The 13,309-nt window shown below is 38.7% G+C and overlaps 1 protein-coding gene across 6 annotated transcripts in view; it reads right to left on the bottom strand.

The window, feature by feature from the left end:
- GRIK2 (glutamate ionotropic receptor kainate type subunit 2) overlaps nucleotides 1–13,309 on the bottom strand; it is a 638,500-nt gene that overhangs the window by 547,298 nt on the left and 77,893 nt on the right. Inside the window, exon 3 of one of the 6 annotated variants that reach the window (XM_081251562.1) lies at nucleotides 13,181–13,271. The exons of the other annotated variants lie outside the window; for them this stretch is intronic. Within the exon in view, the coding sequence (XP_081107688.1) occupies nucleotides 13,181–13,229 (49 nt within the window). The 5' untranslated portion in view covers nucleotides 13,230–13,271. The remainder of the gene's footprint in view (nucleotides 1–13,180; nucleotides 13,272–13,309) is intronic. 6 annotated transcript variants of the gene reach the window in all.

Genomic DNA, 13,309 nt, shown 5'->3' with positions numbered 1-13,309 from the left:
TGTGTAAAAGTTACAGACACCAAATCACTATGAAATTATCAGTAAAATCATGTGACACTAGGCAAACACTGAGCAAGCACATTAAATTATTAACTTAATAGTGTTTTCTAAATAATTATGATTAGTACTACATATAAAATGAGATATTAAGTAATCTCCCAAAGTGTTGTACATAAGGATACTAAAGTCCAAAGAAGGTAAGGGAGTTGCCCAAAGTCACACAGCAATGCAGTTACCCAGAAGAGGCTAGATTTGAACTCTGGTTTTCTGATGTCAAGTCCAGGCCTCTTTCCAATGCACTTGCAAACACAGCACACTGGTTGTACATTAATAGAAGAAAGTGAAAATATGGGACTGACACAGCCATAGCTATCGCTTTGCATAATGATATAAAAAGAATATATCAAAAGGTAGCATTTATATTTGAGTTACTGTAGTCAAATTAATAATTTCTTCCCAAAAGTATACTGGTGTTTATAACATCATGGTTGTTTATAACATCATGGTTTATAACATGCAGGCCACTAAATGTGTTCACATGTGTAAAATATCTGATAGACAAAACATGTTGAATATTGGCTATTGTCCTATAAAAAAAAGTTAGCTAAGAATTTGTTAGGCTGCTTTCTTCCTATTTTCCTTGTACAGTCTAGTGTCAATGTGCAGGAGTGTAGTGAATAGGGAATCTCCTCTTTCTCAGAAATCTGTGACTAAGCTCACAGACTGAGGACAAAGACTCACTGAGTCTGAAGATAATGACCCTCCTGCAGGTCTTGAGCCCACCTTTCCAAAAGAGACCATTCCCCTACCCTTCCCCCATCCCCAGGATCCATAAGAGCACTTAGGAAGAAAGAGGAGGTTTTCATAATCAGCATGAGAAAAAGGAGGAGAATTCTCCTTCCAAAGCAAGTGCTTGTGAATGTGTGAGGGCTGTTTTAAAGAGAATGGCACCTAAAAATAGAAGCCTCCTCCAAGAAGAAAGACTGGCATCTTGCTCCTCACTTAGAAATCTACTTGGACAACAAACTTCCTGATTGTCCCCATACATAACTGAGCAAAGAAAAGAGACATGAAAAGAGATGGCAGAGCAAAGAAAGAGGGGCTACGGTAAAGCATCTCACACTCCACCCACTGCCCTGAAGGGATGTAGGAGTGTCCCTCAGGTCAGGAGAAAAGAGCCACATTCAAGTCATTTTGCTGGCACTCTATCCAAGAGAGCGATCCACCGGTAAGGACACCCTAGAAGCAAGCTGCTCAACTGTCTGAGGCAGATCTAATGTGGGAGACTGGAAGAAGTCAAGCCTCCCTCGCCAAGGGCCTGTCCTGTGGGAAGGCCCCACGGAGCCTCTGAAGAACTTGGATGTGTATCAGCCACACAGAGGGCATGAGCATCCAGGTAGTGTTAGCCCTAGAACCACTGACCATCAACGGAAAGACTAGGACAGCAGGGACAGAAGAGGAGAGTGTTCATCGTTTTGCCTCTCAATCCTCTACATCCTGGAGGAGCCAGGCCTTAAAGAGAGGAAGTGTCTAGAAGCAAACTATACCCTAAGAACCTATGCTACTCCAAGAGACCACACACTCCTCCTCAAGTGTGCAGCGGGAAGACGGCACAGGATGAAGTGAGAGTGAGCATTACACTGGACTGACTTTAAAGTACTGAAGTGACTGGAAAGTTATGGAATCTATTCAAGGTATTATTAAAGGATGGAAAGGGAACACTCAATACTGAATGGTTAAAATGAGACCATTTTCAGTTTTATATCCCACCGTCTACTGAAGTCAGGGAGTTAAATGAACCTGCCTTTACAAATGTGTAACCTCATTGCTTTTGTACTTATCAATCAAGTCAGTTCTTTATCGGTAATAACAGAAATTCTATTTGGACAGTCTATTAACCTAAATGGGCCTAGTGAATTTACATCTTCTAGAAAGAAAAAATAAAAAGAGAAATGATGTCCTCTATTGTAAATAATTTCCTTTGACTGGGTTGAGTCTTGCATTAAGGAGTGTGAGGAAGATAGTTGTCCTGTCTTGCATGCCAGTAACAGTTTTCCCTTTTTTCATTTGCACATTGTTTCAATCTTATAAAAATGATAAATAGTATCCCATGTGTTAAAATAGTGTACGACATTGATCAACAAATCTGAAATCAGGGCTTCCCTGGTGGCGCAGTGGTTGAGAGTCCGCCTGCTGATGCAGGGGACGCTGGTTCGTGCCCCGGTCCGGGAGGATCCCACATGCCGCGGAGCGGCTGGGCCCGTGAGCCATGGCCGCTGAGCCTGCATGTCCGGAGCCTGTGCTCCGCAATGGGAGAGGCCTGCATACCGCAAAAAAAAAAAAAAAAAAAAAAAAAAATCTGAAATCATAAGTTCCAGTAGTCTTGACTTAACCTTCTTATTTTCTCTGGTATGGGATTACAACCACAGAATATTCTAGTTGGTGGATGACCAAAGAACATATAGTAAACTTCTCACTCATGTAAGATCTTCCTTTCAACATTTCTGAAACAGGACTATCCAAACTTTATTTAAATATTTCCAATTATTGCGTTCCAATGGTAGCACTGTAACTGGAGCAGTCCTCTGGATACTCACTCCTAACCCCATGGGTCTGCATTCACTGTTGTTCAACAAAACGAATGCAAATGATTTGTGCTGGGGGGAGAGGTAGAGAGAAGGAGCAAATGAGAAAAGATGGGGGTTATTATGATATGGAACCTTATAACATATGAAGGTTTCCTCTCTTAATGGAATTTGGAAGAGCATATTACCTAATTCTGCGGCTTGTTGGATTATTATGGTTCAAGAAGATCTCCTTGATTCTACCTGCAAAAGGTCTCTACCTTCTCCATTTCCTGTTACATTACATCAGGAACCAGTAAGGGCAGTTGTACAAAGGAATACATCCTAGTACCTGTTTCAAAAAGGAAAGGGGCTTCATACCTGTTTCCAAAGCAAACTAAAAACCACAGGAGGTAGCCATCCACCATTTAGAAGTTTTTTGTCTAGAACATTTTCAACATTTTTTTTATTACTAAACTAAGATCTGCCTAGAATTTCCATTGTAGTTCACATGGATAGTAACTGAAATTTTTGGTCCAAGTAAAGCAAACTATAAAAAGGTATGGAGTAAAAAGACTATAAAAAGTTATCTGGAATTAGAACTTAGAGTTGCATTTGATCTAGTCCTCCAATATAAACAGAAATTTTAAAACTGAATGTCTTCACTTAAAGTTAAGCTTTAGTAGAGGAATAGAAATTGAAACTGAACTAATGGAAGGAATCTAGGGGAAAAAATGAGAAAGGATTATGGGAGCAGCACTTACTGGGGGCCCATATATGAATTAATAATCTAGATTACTTTTCACTATAGGAGGTGCCATATGTATATTCAGTATGTAATGTATAGCATGAGGTTTATACATTATATCTTACTATGTTGCTGAACTTGAATGAAACAAAAAGGTAGGAATAAAGTAGATAACATTTTAAAAATGTTATCAGGGGCTTCCCCAGTGGTGCAGTGGTTGAGAGTCCGCCTGCCGATGCAGGGGACGCGGGTTCGTGCCCCGGTCCGGAAAGATCCCACATGCCGCGGAGCAGCTGGGCCCGTGAGCCATGGCCGCTGAGCCTGAGCGTCCAGAGCCTGTGCTCCGCAACGGGAGAGGCCACAGCAGTGAGAGGCTCGCGTACCTCAAAAAAAAAAAAAATGTTATCATTCAGGGTAAAGATCTTTTACTAGCGGTGTCCTACCAGGAATTTTTTCCCCTCTTTTCTTCCACTACACTGGGTAAGGGCAATATTAGGTAATGGGAGCTAGAGCCCTGATTTTGTCAACTAGTAAAAATACGGATGAAAGACTCTAGCTTGCCCTACTTGACATTTGAATCATTGTGCATTTTTACCAGGCTATACAGAGGCACTGAAAACCTTGTCTCTGATCCAAACCTTGAAAGCTTTTTATCTTTTATAAAATCTTAGATTATGTTAATAAAACACAATCTATAATTGGCCTATCTATGTTACTTTAGCATCTGGCAGTTTTACGGACTTGACTAAAAATATATGTTTAAAGACCACTACTGTACAATTAAATGAAAGTTTGGCTTTATTCAAAAATGCAAATGAATTCTTGGCTTCTTCTCTTATACACTTTTCAATTATTTATATGTATTCCCCATTCATAGTCTTTTCTCTGGTCCAGAAACAATTCAATTTTAACAAATTTCCAATTTGTTTAAAATTTTACAATAAAAGATGGCTTTAAATTATATAATAAAAGCATATTTCTGTTACTGGAAAAGGGTATAAAATACATCTTGTGATATGCAACTTGCCAAATCAGAAATGAATGAATAGACATTTCATTTTCTTGCATCATCTGACACAACTAGTATTGTATGTATATTGGCAGGTGCTTAGATCAGATCTCAAAAGAAAGGAAATTATTTTTATAAGTTATTTGAAAGCAATAAATGAGCACCTTTAAATTTTATCCATCCTTTAAATTCTAATCAGTCAAGAAGTAAATGTTTCCAATTCCACAGTCAACAGCAAGTAGCCAACAGAGAACATTTCTAGATTTCCACCTTCATCATCTGCAAGGGTTTTCTTCTAAACATCCTGAAAGCACATTCACTCTTTCAGAGTACACCAGAGCTTTTGCAGTTGCCTGAAATAGTTGATGCCTCCTTTGCTCTCCATAGAGGTTGATATCATGAGTTATTTATCGTTTGGAAAATGGACGAATGAAAGATGATAATATGTGTCATCACAAGTTGAGGCAATGAGGCAGACTTTATTTTTAAAATACTAATATTTCAAAATAACCAACAAAGATGTTTCCACTAACTCTAAATGGTTTTATTTATACAGCAACTGACTACTAATTGTGAAGTAACTGGACGCTACAAGCTGCAGCACGCAAGGAACTCCCTATTGAGTTTTGGTCATTTTTAGCACTGTTCAACTCATTGAAATGCTACTAACAATAATAGCATGTTGATATTAAGCAAGTTATGAAAATACAGCGCAAATTTCATACTAGTTGTTTTCCTTTTTATGCAAAATTAAATTAATAAAATAGAAGCATATTAATGAATACTGTATTAAATCTTATACATTTATAAAGTATAACTGTGCTTCTCTGAGGTAAACAGAATAAATTCAATAATAGGTCAGTTTAATTTCAATGGATGAAGTTTGAAGAGTTTTCAAGGTGAAGAAACCATGACCCAGAAAGACATAATTTGACAAATTAAGAACACTGGCAATGACAGAAACAAATATTTTGGAAACAACTGAATAAGTGTGAACCATAACAGCCTAAAGTGTCAATGACAGCAACATTGACTGGAGGCCAAGATTTAAATAAAACCTGTCTTTGATTTATAGTTGTTCTTGCTTTTCTTGTTTTTGAGCTCATTTGGGAAGATGATCTTACCTCATGATTTTAGACATCGCTCCCTCTAGTGAAAACAGCACTCAACCTCCATAAGACTCTAATTAATCTAATTTTATTCTCCAAATTGAGGATAATTTTCTTTCTGTGAAATGCTGCTAAATACTTGACCTGACTGCAATCTTAATATATCTGAATTTCTTTGATTTAAATAACCCAAGTATCCTGCTTCATATTCCTCGGATAGAGGAGGGATATTTTTATTATCACAAAGGTTTCAGGAGACTTTCTTCGGTGGTAGTCTGAGTGGTCCCTGGGCCTCCTACCTCAGAATCATACAGGTAGCTCAACAAAAATGGAGAGCCCTGGACCCTACTGCAGACCTACTAGGTCAGACTCTCTAAATCTGGGGTCTGAGAATATGCTTTTATAATAAGTTCCCCAAGGAAAGCCAAGATCCTTTGCTTTCAGATATCACCTCCTTGGCCATTTTGCATTTCAGGACAATTAAACTGCTGCAGGTAATGAAACAGTGGAGAAAGAATTTAGGAGTCCTGTTATCAAGATTGGCTTATGGAGCTTCCCTGGTGGCACAGTGGTTGAGAATCGCGTGCCAATGCGGGGACACGGGTTCGAGCCCTGGTCCGGGAAGATCCCACATGCCATGGAACAACTAAGCCCATGCGCCACAACTACTGAGCCTGCGCTCTAGAGCCCGCGAGCCACAACTACTGAGTCCATGCACTGCAACTACTGAAGCCTGCGCACCTAGAGCCTGAGCTCCACAACAAGAGAAGCCACCACAATGAGAAGCCCACGCGCCACAACGGAGAGTAGCCCCCACTCGCTGCAATTAGAGAAAGCCCACAAGCAGTAACGAAGACCTAACGCAGCCCACAAATAAATAAATAAATAAATAAATTTATTTTTTAAAAAAAAGATTTGCTTACAAAGAACTATTGATCTAATACCCTACGTATTCCAGCTCTGCCAGGTGTAAGCCCCTTAAAAGGCATATGTTGTTCTACTTTGAAGAATCCACCAAAAAGTCTTTCTATAAAAAAGTGTGGTAAAAAATTTAACACAGTTAAATGCAATCGCCTTTAACTACAGGCAAGGTTTATATCTGTTCCACTGAGATTATCTCCTGCCCAAGAAAAAACACAAAAAAATGTCTGACATCTGGAGTAGTAAGTTGCTTCATTAAGCACATTTTCTTCGCCCTGCTTCATGCATCTATCCCTGTACTGTGCATCACTTACTGAACCCCATCATTGCTAAGGACACTGACCTTCTCTTGAGGCTGACCTGATCTCGTGTAGGGTACCTCGTCCTCCTGCTAGTCTGCTTTCAGTCTGTTGTCTTCCTTGCCAGCTTCCAAACCTGTGCTGGTGCTCTGTTCCATGTGCACTCCTTTGCTAATCCTATCCACAGGCACTCCACCTAAGTGGGTTCCCAGTCATAAAATATAAATATCCCCACAAAAAAGAGGGGGTAATATAATCAAGTACTTTTATGAAACCTTGTATACCTCATATCTTACCTTCTCTGAGAGATGTGCTCTACACATTAATGCTTTGAAGGAACTGAGAATTCTTACAGCAAGGAAAAGTCTATAATCTAATCTAATCCAGTATTCCAGGTGGACCCTTTTTTGGATTAACACAACCATAGTCAGTGGGACTAGTGCTGCTCAGAACCAACCTTAGGAAATACTGTTCTCTGTATATGTTGGAATCTCTTTGCCTTGTGCCCATGACCTGACTCTCTCCATATGGTGGAGGTTAGAACCCTGGAGTTGTTCTTGAATGGAGGCACATTCCCGGAGGTGTCTGCAAGAAAAGAACCTTCTTGTCTCATGTGGATGTGAAGTGGTTCCCTGAGAAATGGATATGGCATTTTAAACCATTCTCTCAAAATTGATTTTAAGAACTACTCCAAAAGACCTGGTAGTATATTCCCAGTGTAAACTGAGTTTTCTCATTTGATGTAAAGACAAGCAATGTAGAACATGAAACACAATTTATATTCTTCCAATTTCAGTCCCACTCCAAACATTATGTCTGGCATCAAGACACTCTATAACTCTTAATTAGGAAAACCAAATGACTTTTTTCATCACAAATTTCTTTTAAAAAATAGTAGTAACCATCACAATCATAAGAAGGCACTTAGCAAGTAATATGATGATCAACAAATGCTACCCAAAGATATTCAGGAATAGATTATGTTTTTTTTTGTTTTTAATTCATACATTTTATGTGGCTTCTTACAGACTGTGGAGACTTTGTCTTTAAAACACTGCCTTTAAAATGTCCTTATTTAAGTTACTAGATTATTTTAATAGTCTTTGAAATGATGATTTGTCATAATGCTGTACTTCATTCAAATTTCAGACAAAACATTTTGATAGACAATTTACCAAAAAGATAAATGTCTGCAATGTTTAAAATGCCTAATTGCTAACCTATGGTGTTTTAATGGATCAGTAAAAAGGAAGGTATTTGCTTTTTTAACACAATAACCTTCAACATTATAAACTCTTGCTTATATAAGAGACTCTGGTCCTTAGGTAACACAGGTGTTCCAAGTTGCTAGAAGTCTTCTTCCCTGTAAGACCCACTTAGCAGTCCTCCCAGCCCATCCCCACCTTTCACTAACCATGCCTCCCATAGTTGTGGGAATCCCTGTGGGATATACGCATGGCTGTTAAATCAAGGCTGAATGTTAACTGTCCCCGTGGGCAGAAGCCCAGTCCAATCCCCTGCTCTTCTGCACACAACCTCTCATTTCTCCATTCTGCCTTCACTTGGGCTATACCAGCTAACTTGCTCTTAACAAATTCCTTAAAAACACTGGCATGGGCCTGACTTTAACTCCCCAGAGCACAGATAAAAAGCAGACCAGAGTGTAAAATGAGACATTTCTCTAGTCTTTGGGAAATTTCAAATCATAAACAAAGATTAAAATTGGACTATAGATATGCAGGTCCTCAAGGTCTATAGGCTAAGACTCCAGCCATCTCCTTAGTCCCAGCCTACCACGATGATGCACAAACTGGCTCTCCACTCCCCATGCCTGTCCTAACCCCATCCCAGCCACAAGCCCTTCACCATGGCTTTCTTTTCCCAAATTCTGGCTTTCTATTCACCCAGAGTCCCAGAAGAGACAACCTTGTTTTATTTCCTAACAGGAAGGATAATTTCTAATATGCACCTGTACCTGTACCTACAATTTAAAAAAAGAAAAATTATACTGTAAAGCAGAGAAATTTTGTTGCTCAATATCTTAAAGATCTCTATTTTAGATCAGTATTTTGACTTTACTTTTGCCAAAAGAAAAAGCCAAGTGACATTTTTTTCTAAAAACAAAGGGACATTCTGCCCTCTTAGGTGAATTCAACCTTCTCCTGAGAAACAGAAAATATGCTGTCAACTTTAAAACAACAATTTCTCATGATTTTCTCCAACCAGCCATCAATTAAAAAAAAATTACTTGGATCCAGTTTCAGATACTGTTATATTAGAAAAAAAAAATTAAATAAAGGGCTTTAGGGTTACTTGGTAGCAATATATGGTTCTACAGTAATTATACATAACTCCTATACAGAGCTAGGCACTAATAATTCTAGCTGAACAATATATGAACATTAAACATCCCAAAATAGATACTATTAGTATCTCTATTTTATCTAAGTGAAGTTAGGCACAGAAAGGTTACATGACTTCCCATGATCACCCAGCTAGTAAGTCAGAACTGAGATTCAAAACCAGACAGACTTGGGAAGCAATTTTCAGCCTCACACATCTTGAGAATAGCTAAGAATGTCAGGGAATATAACACTCTAATATGTTGGTTCTGTAGAAAAAGTATTAGAAGTTCAAAAGACTTTAGTACTTACAATACTAAGTTTTTACTCAGTCCTTTTCTTTAGCCCAATTTAACCTAAACTGGTATTCTAATGCTAAAAGGTTTTTGGCAACTGACAACTATTAAGATCATTTTCTTCAGCATTGTGATAGTTAGAAAAAGAGCCTCCCAAAGATATCTGTGTCTTTTACCCTTGAACTTGTGAACATGTTATGTTTCATGGCAAAAGGAACTTTGTAGATGTGATTAAGAGTGTGTGTGGACCAGGTGATGTGGAAGATTATCATGATCCTCCTCATGGGCCCAGTCTAATGACACAGATCCTTAAAAGTTGAGAACTTTTCAAGGCTGTGTCAGAAAAACACAATATGAAGACTTGATCAGCCATTATTGGCTTTGAAGATGGAGGAAGGAGGCTATGAGACAAGGAATGTGGTGGCATCTAGAACCTGGGAACAGCTATCAGCTGATAGCCAGCAAGTAAGCAGGATATCATTCCTACAACCACAAGGAACAGAATGGTAACAACAACTGGGGTAAGCAGGAAAAGGATTCTCCCCTAGAGCCTTGAAAAGAAATTCGGCCCTGTTGACACCTTAATTTTTGGTGAGACCCATAGCGGACTTCTGACCTACAGAATTGTAAGATAATGTGTTACGTCAGCAACAGAAAACCAATATAAGCACCCAGAGACAATATGTATGTGTCTACATGGCTTCACCTCCAGGATTTATGAACTGGGAAATGAGCTAACTCTTCTGCCTTAAAGTATATTAAAAGAGCTATCACTTCATCTCCACATTGTGTTATCCTGTTACATTTCCATGTCATATCGTCCTGTTATATGTCTACAGTAATCCACACACAGTGGGCACACACACACCGGTACTAAAAGTACTGCTGTTAAAAACAGTTATATGTCGCCTCTAACTCTCATCATAAAATGATTACTGACATAAACTTCATTACAAGGTGTCAATTTGTTGTAAAACCAAAATAAAAAAGACATGACTTCTCATCAAAGTAAAACAAACAAACAAACAAACAAAAAAACCTGACTTGTCGGGAATGTCCTTGTGCTTTCCCTCAGGCTCCTAAGGACACTAAATCTGATCTTAGAGAACCCATATTTAATACTTCCAAGTGTCCTTCAGAGAAAATGAAGGAATGATCAAAGACTCTACATGGAGATAACCCGCTGCTGTTCAAAGATTAAATGCTAATTTCTCCAGGATGGGGTTGTAAATACCTCTCTCTCTAGATGAACTGGGCCAAAGCATTGATGCACTGTATCATTCTTACTACATCAAAAAAGTAATCCAAACTGCAAAGGACTATTCTAGTTTATTTGCAACAGTTCCTGTCAGTGTTAAGAATGCTTGTTGCTACAAATTAGATCTTAAACTGGTGTTACATTACTAATATAATAAGTTTATTTTAGGATCTATTCTTCTACTCAAGAAGAAACAAACTTCAAGTTGAGGAATAACACCTATTCTCTACATTAGTTCTATCAGAATGTTCTATACTGGCTCTTAAGTCTATAAAATGGTTACTCTGGAAGAATGTCTCTTCTCCTTTGAACAAGTGTCCATGTATAAACAGACCTAAAAGGCCCCAGGGAGAGCACACTGACACTCTGCTTTGGGGATATAAAGCTGGAGAGAAGCTAGGTAAGGCTTCACAGAGGAGGTGATATTTTAACTATGGTTTCGAAATTGTCACGGCACATCTAGAAAACTGGGAGAGAAGGAAGTGGCAGGAGAAATAGTAGGGGCAGAATTTGGAGGATGGCAGGTGAGGATAAGAGCAAGCAGTATGCAATCTCCATGCTTCAAAGCAGAACACCCCTTAAAGTGTGAGATAATAAGAGGCAGGCATTGAGGACACCCTGCAGGGAGCCTCTGTATTTTGGGACTTGCTCATTGGCCACCAGAAATGGTCCAATATAGTTGAAAAACTATTAATCTGAAATTTCCTATAAAGTTTATTTTTTGCATAGTTAAGATACACCTGGGGCTTCCCCAGTGGCACAGTGGTTGAGAATCTGCCTGCTAATGCAGGGGACACAGGTTTGAGCCCTGCTCTGGGAGGATCTCACGTGCCGCAGAGCAACTAGGCCCGTGAGCCACAACTACTGAGCCTGCATGTCTGGAGCCTGTGCTCCGCAATAAGAGAGGCCGTGATAGTGAGAGGCCCATGCACAGCGACGAAGAGTGGCCCCCGCTTGCCACAACTGGAGAAAGCCCTCGCACAGAAACGAATACCCAACACAGCAAAAATAAATTAATTAATTAAACTCCTACCCCCAACATTAAAAAAAAAAAAAGATACACCTGTAGGAATAATGATCACTATTATGTCCAAATAAGCTGTGCCTTCTAAAAAAGTGTTTAGTCTCTTTGTGAATAGAACTATAATGTGAATATACTATTGACAAAGATTGGGAAAGTTATTTCGATACAAACATATCATAATGGATTTTCTTAAGATGCATAGCAAATATATTTGTGCCTTCTAAATGGAAGACTAAATGGTTTCTTCCACATCAACAGAAATTATAATATATAATGTAATATATATGACATTACAAGTAAGTAAGTAACAGCTATTACTCTTTTTCCTCTTTGGACTGAGTCTCACATGCTTTAAAATGACAACATTAAAAGGTTCAATTCAATTTAGGTAATCATCAGAAATGTCAGCTGCCTTTCAAAGGACCCTTGGAGTCTGCCAAATTGGGCTAGAAATCATGCATGGATGGTTTTCATTACGTGTGAGCTGACAGTTGTGCTTCTGGTCAAGAAAAAATCCATGCCTGCAAAGGTGTAGCAGGTGCCTTAGCCCCTACCCGAGAATAGCACAGAAGCAGAAGGCAGCAGACCAGGAAGGTTTTGTTTTTTCTATTATTAGGCCTCCAACTTTGAAAAAAAATGACAATTTTGACACTTTGTACTTTTGTACTTTGTGAAAACTGGGGTTCTTAATTGCAAAAAAGATTCAGTTTAATATTGTAAACCAATGTCAACCATACTCTAGCTCTTCACAAGGCGTTCTTCCCGGGAACTGGCAAAGGCCCCCCCACTTTTTGCGTAAAGGCTCAGCCCAGTTACAGAGCAGAAGTGGGCCAGGTTTTACCAAGTGAACACCTGTGTGGTAGGCACAGAATACAGAGAAGGTCCTGACCCTGATGGAGCTCTGTGTCCGTGCTGCCTAGAATCCAGGCCCATCAGCGCTCAGTGAGTGTTACCTACATCACAACCGCTCAACTGTGCACAGGTTGGGGGATGCCCCAAGGGAGGCAAAGGTGGCCCAAGTCCTGGGCCAGCAACCTTCACCTACCAGCATCCTCATCCTTCTGTCTACCCCACTCAGCCAGAGGTAATCTGATCATTTTCTATGTGTATTAAAATGTGAAAAATATCAGGAACACTGAATTAAATGAATGAATAGCCCTATCAAGGAAGTATCTAACAAACCTGGCTAAAAAAAGATTGGCTCACAGCTTTTCACATATTGTGATGGGATAAGTCAGTTGCATAATAACAATATGAACAATATATAGTTTTAATGTTAAGATTTTTCTGGAAAGTTTCTTTAAGAAAATCATATCTCCTCCCAGAAAGGAAAAAAATTATAGAATATAGAACAAAAATAAAATAATTTAATCTGATCATTTCAATAGTATTCCTATGTATTTAAATAACAGAAATCTATATTTTAATGTTTTAAAAACATACACAATGTTTTTATGGAATACTTATTTTTCACAAAAGACTCTTTAACATGATGGTTTAAGTGCTTTTGCATTTTGCCTTTCAAAATAAAATAATTTCAAAGTCTAACTATATTTTCATCATTTAAATAAAGAAAGGTTTATAGAAAGGTTTAATGATTTTAAACTTACTGTAAAACATTCTGCTCTCACATTGGATGCTCTTCACCTTTGCTTTCATTCAGAGTAGTTGCCACAGGATTCTGTGACATCCCAGGAGTTGCTGTTTAATCAAGCAAAGGAAATTATAATTTTCTAATT

The sequence above is a fragment of the Mesoplodon bidens genome (assembly GCF_964165515.1).
Source record: "Mesoplodon bidens genome assembly, chromosome: 12".
Taxonomy (NCBI): domain Eukaryota; kingdom Metazoa; phylum Chordata; class Mammalia; order Artiodactyla; family Ziphiidae; genus Mesoplodon; species Mesoplodon bidens.
The sequence above is the reverse complement of the archived record's forward strand: the minus strand, read 5'-3'. Positions and strand labels throughout refer to the sequence as shown.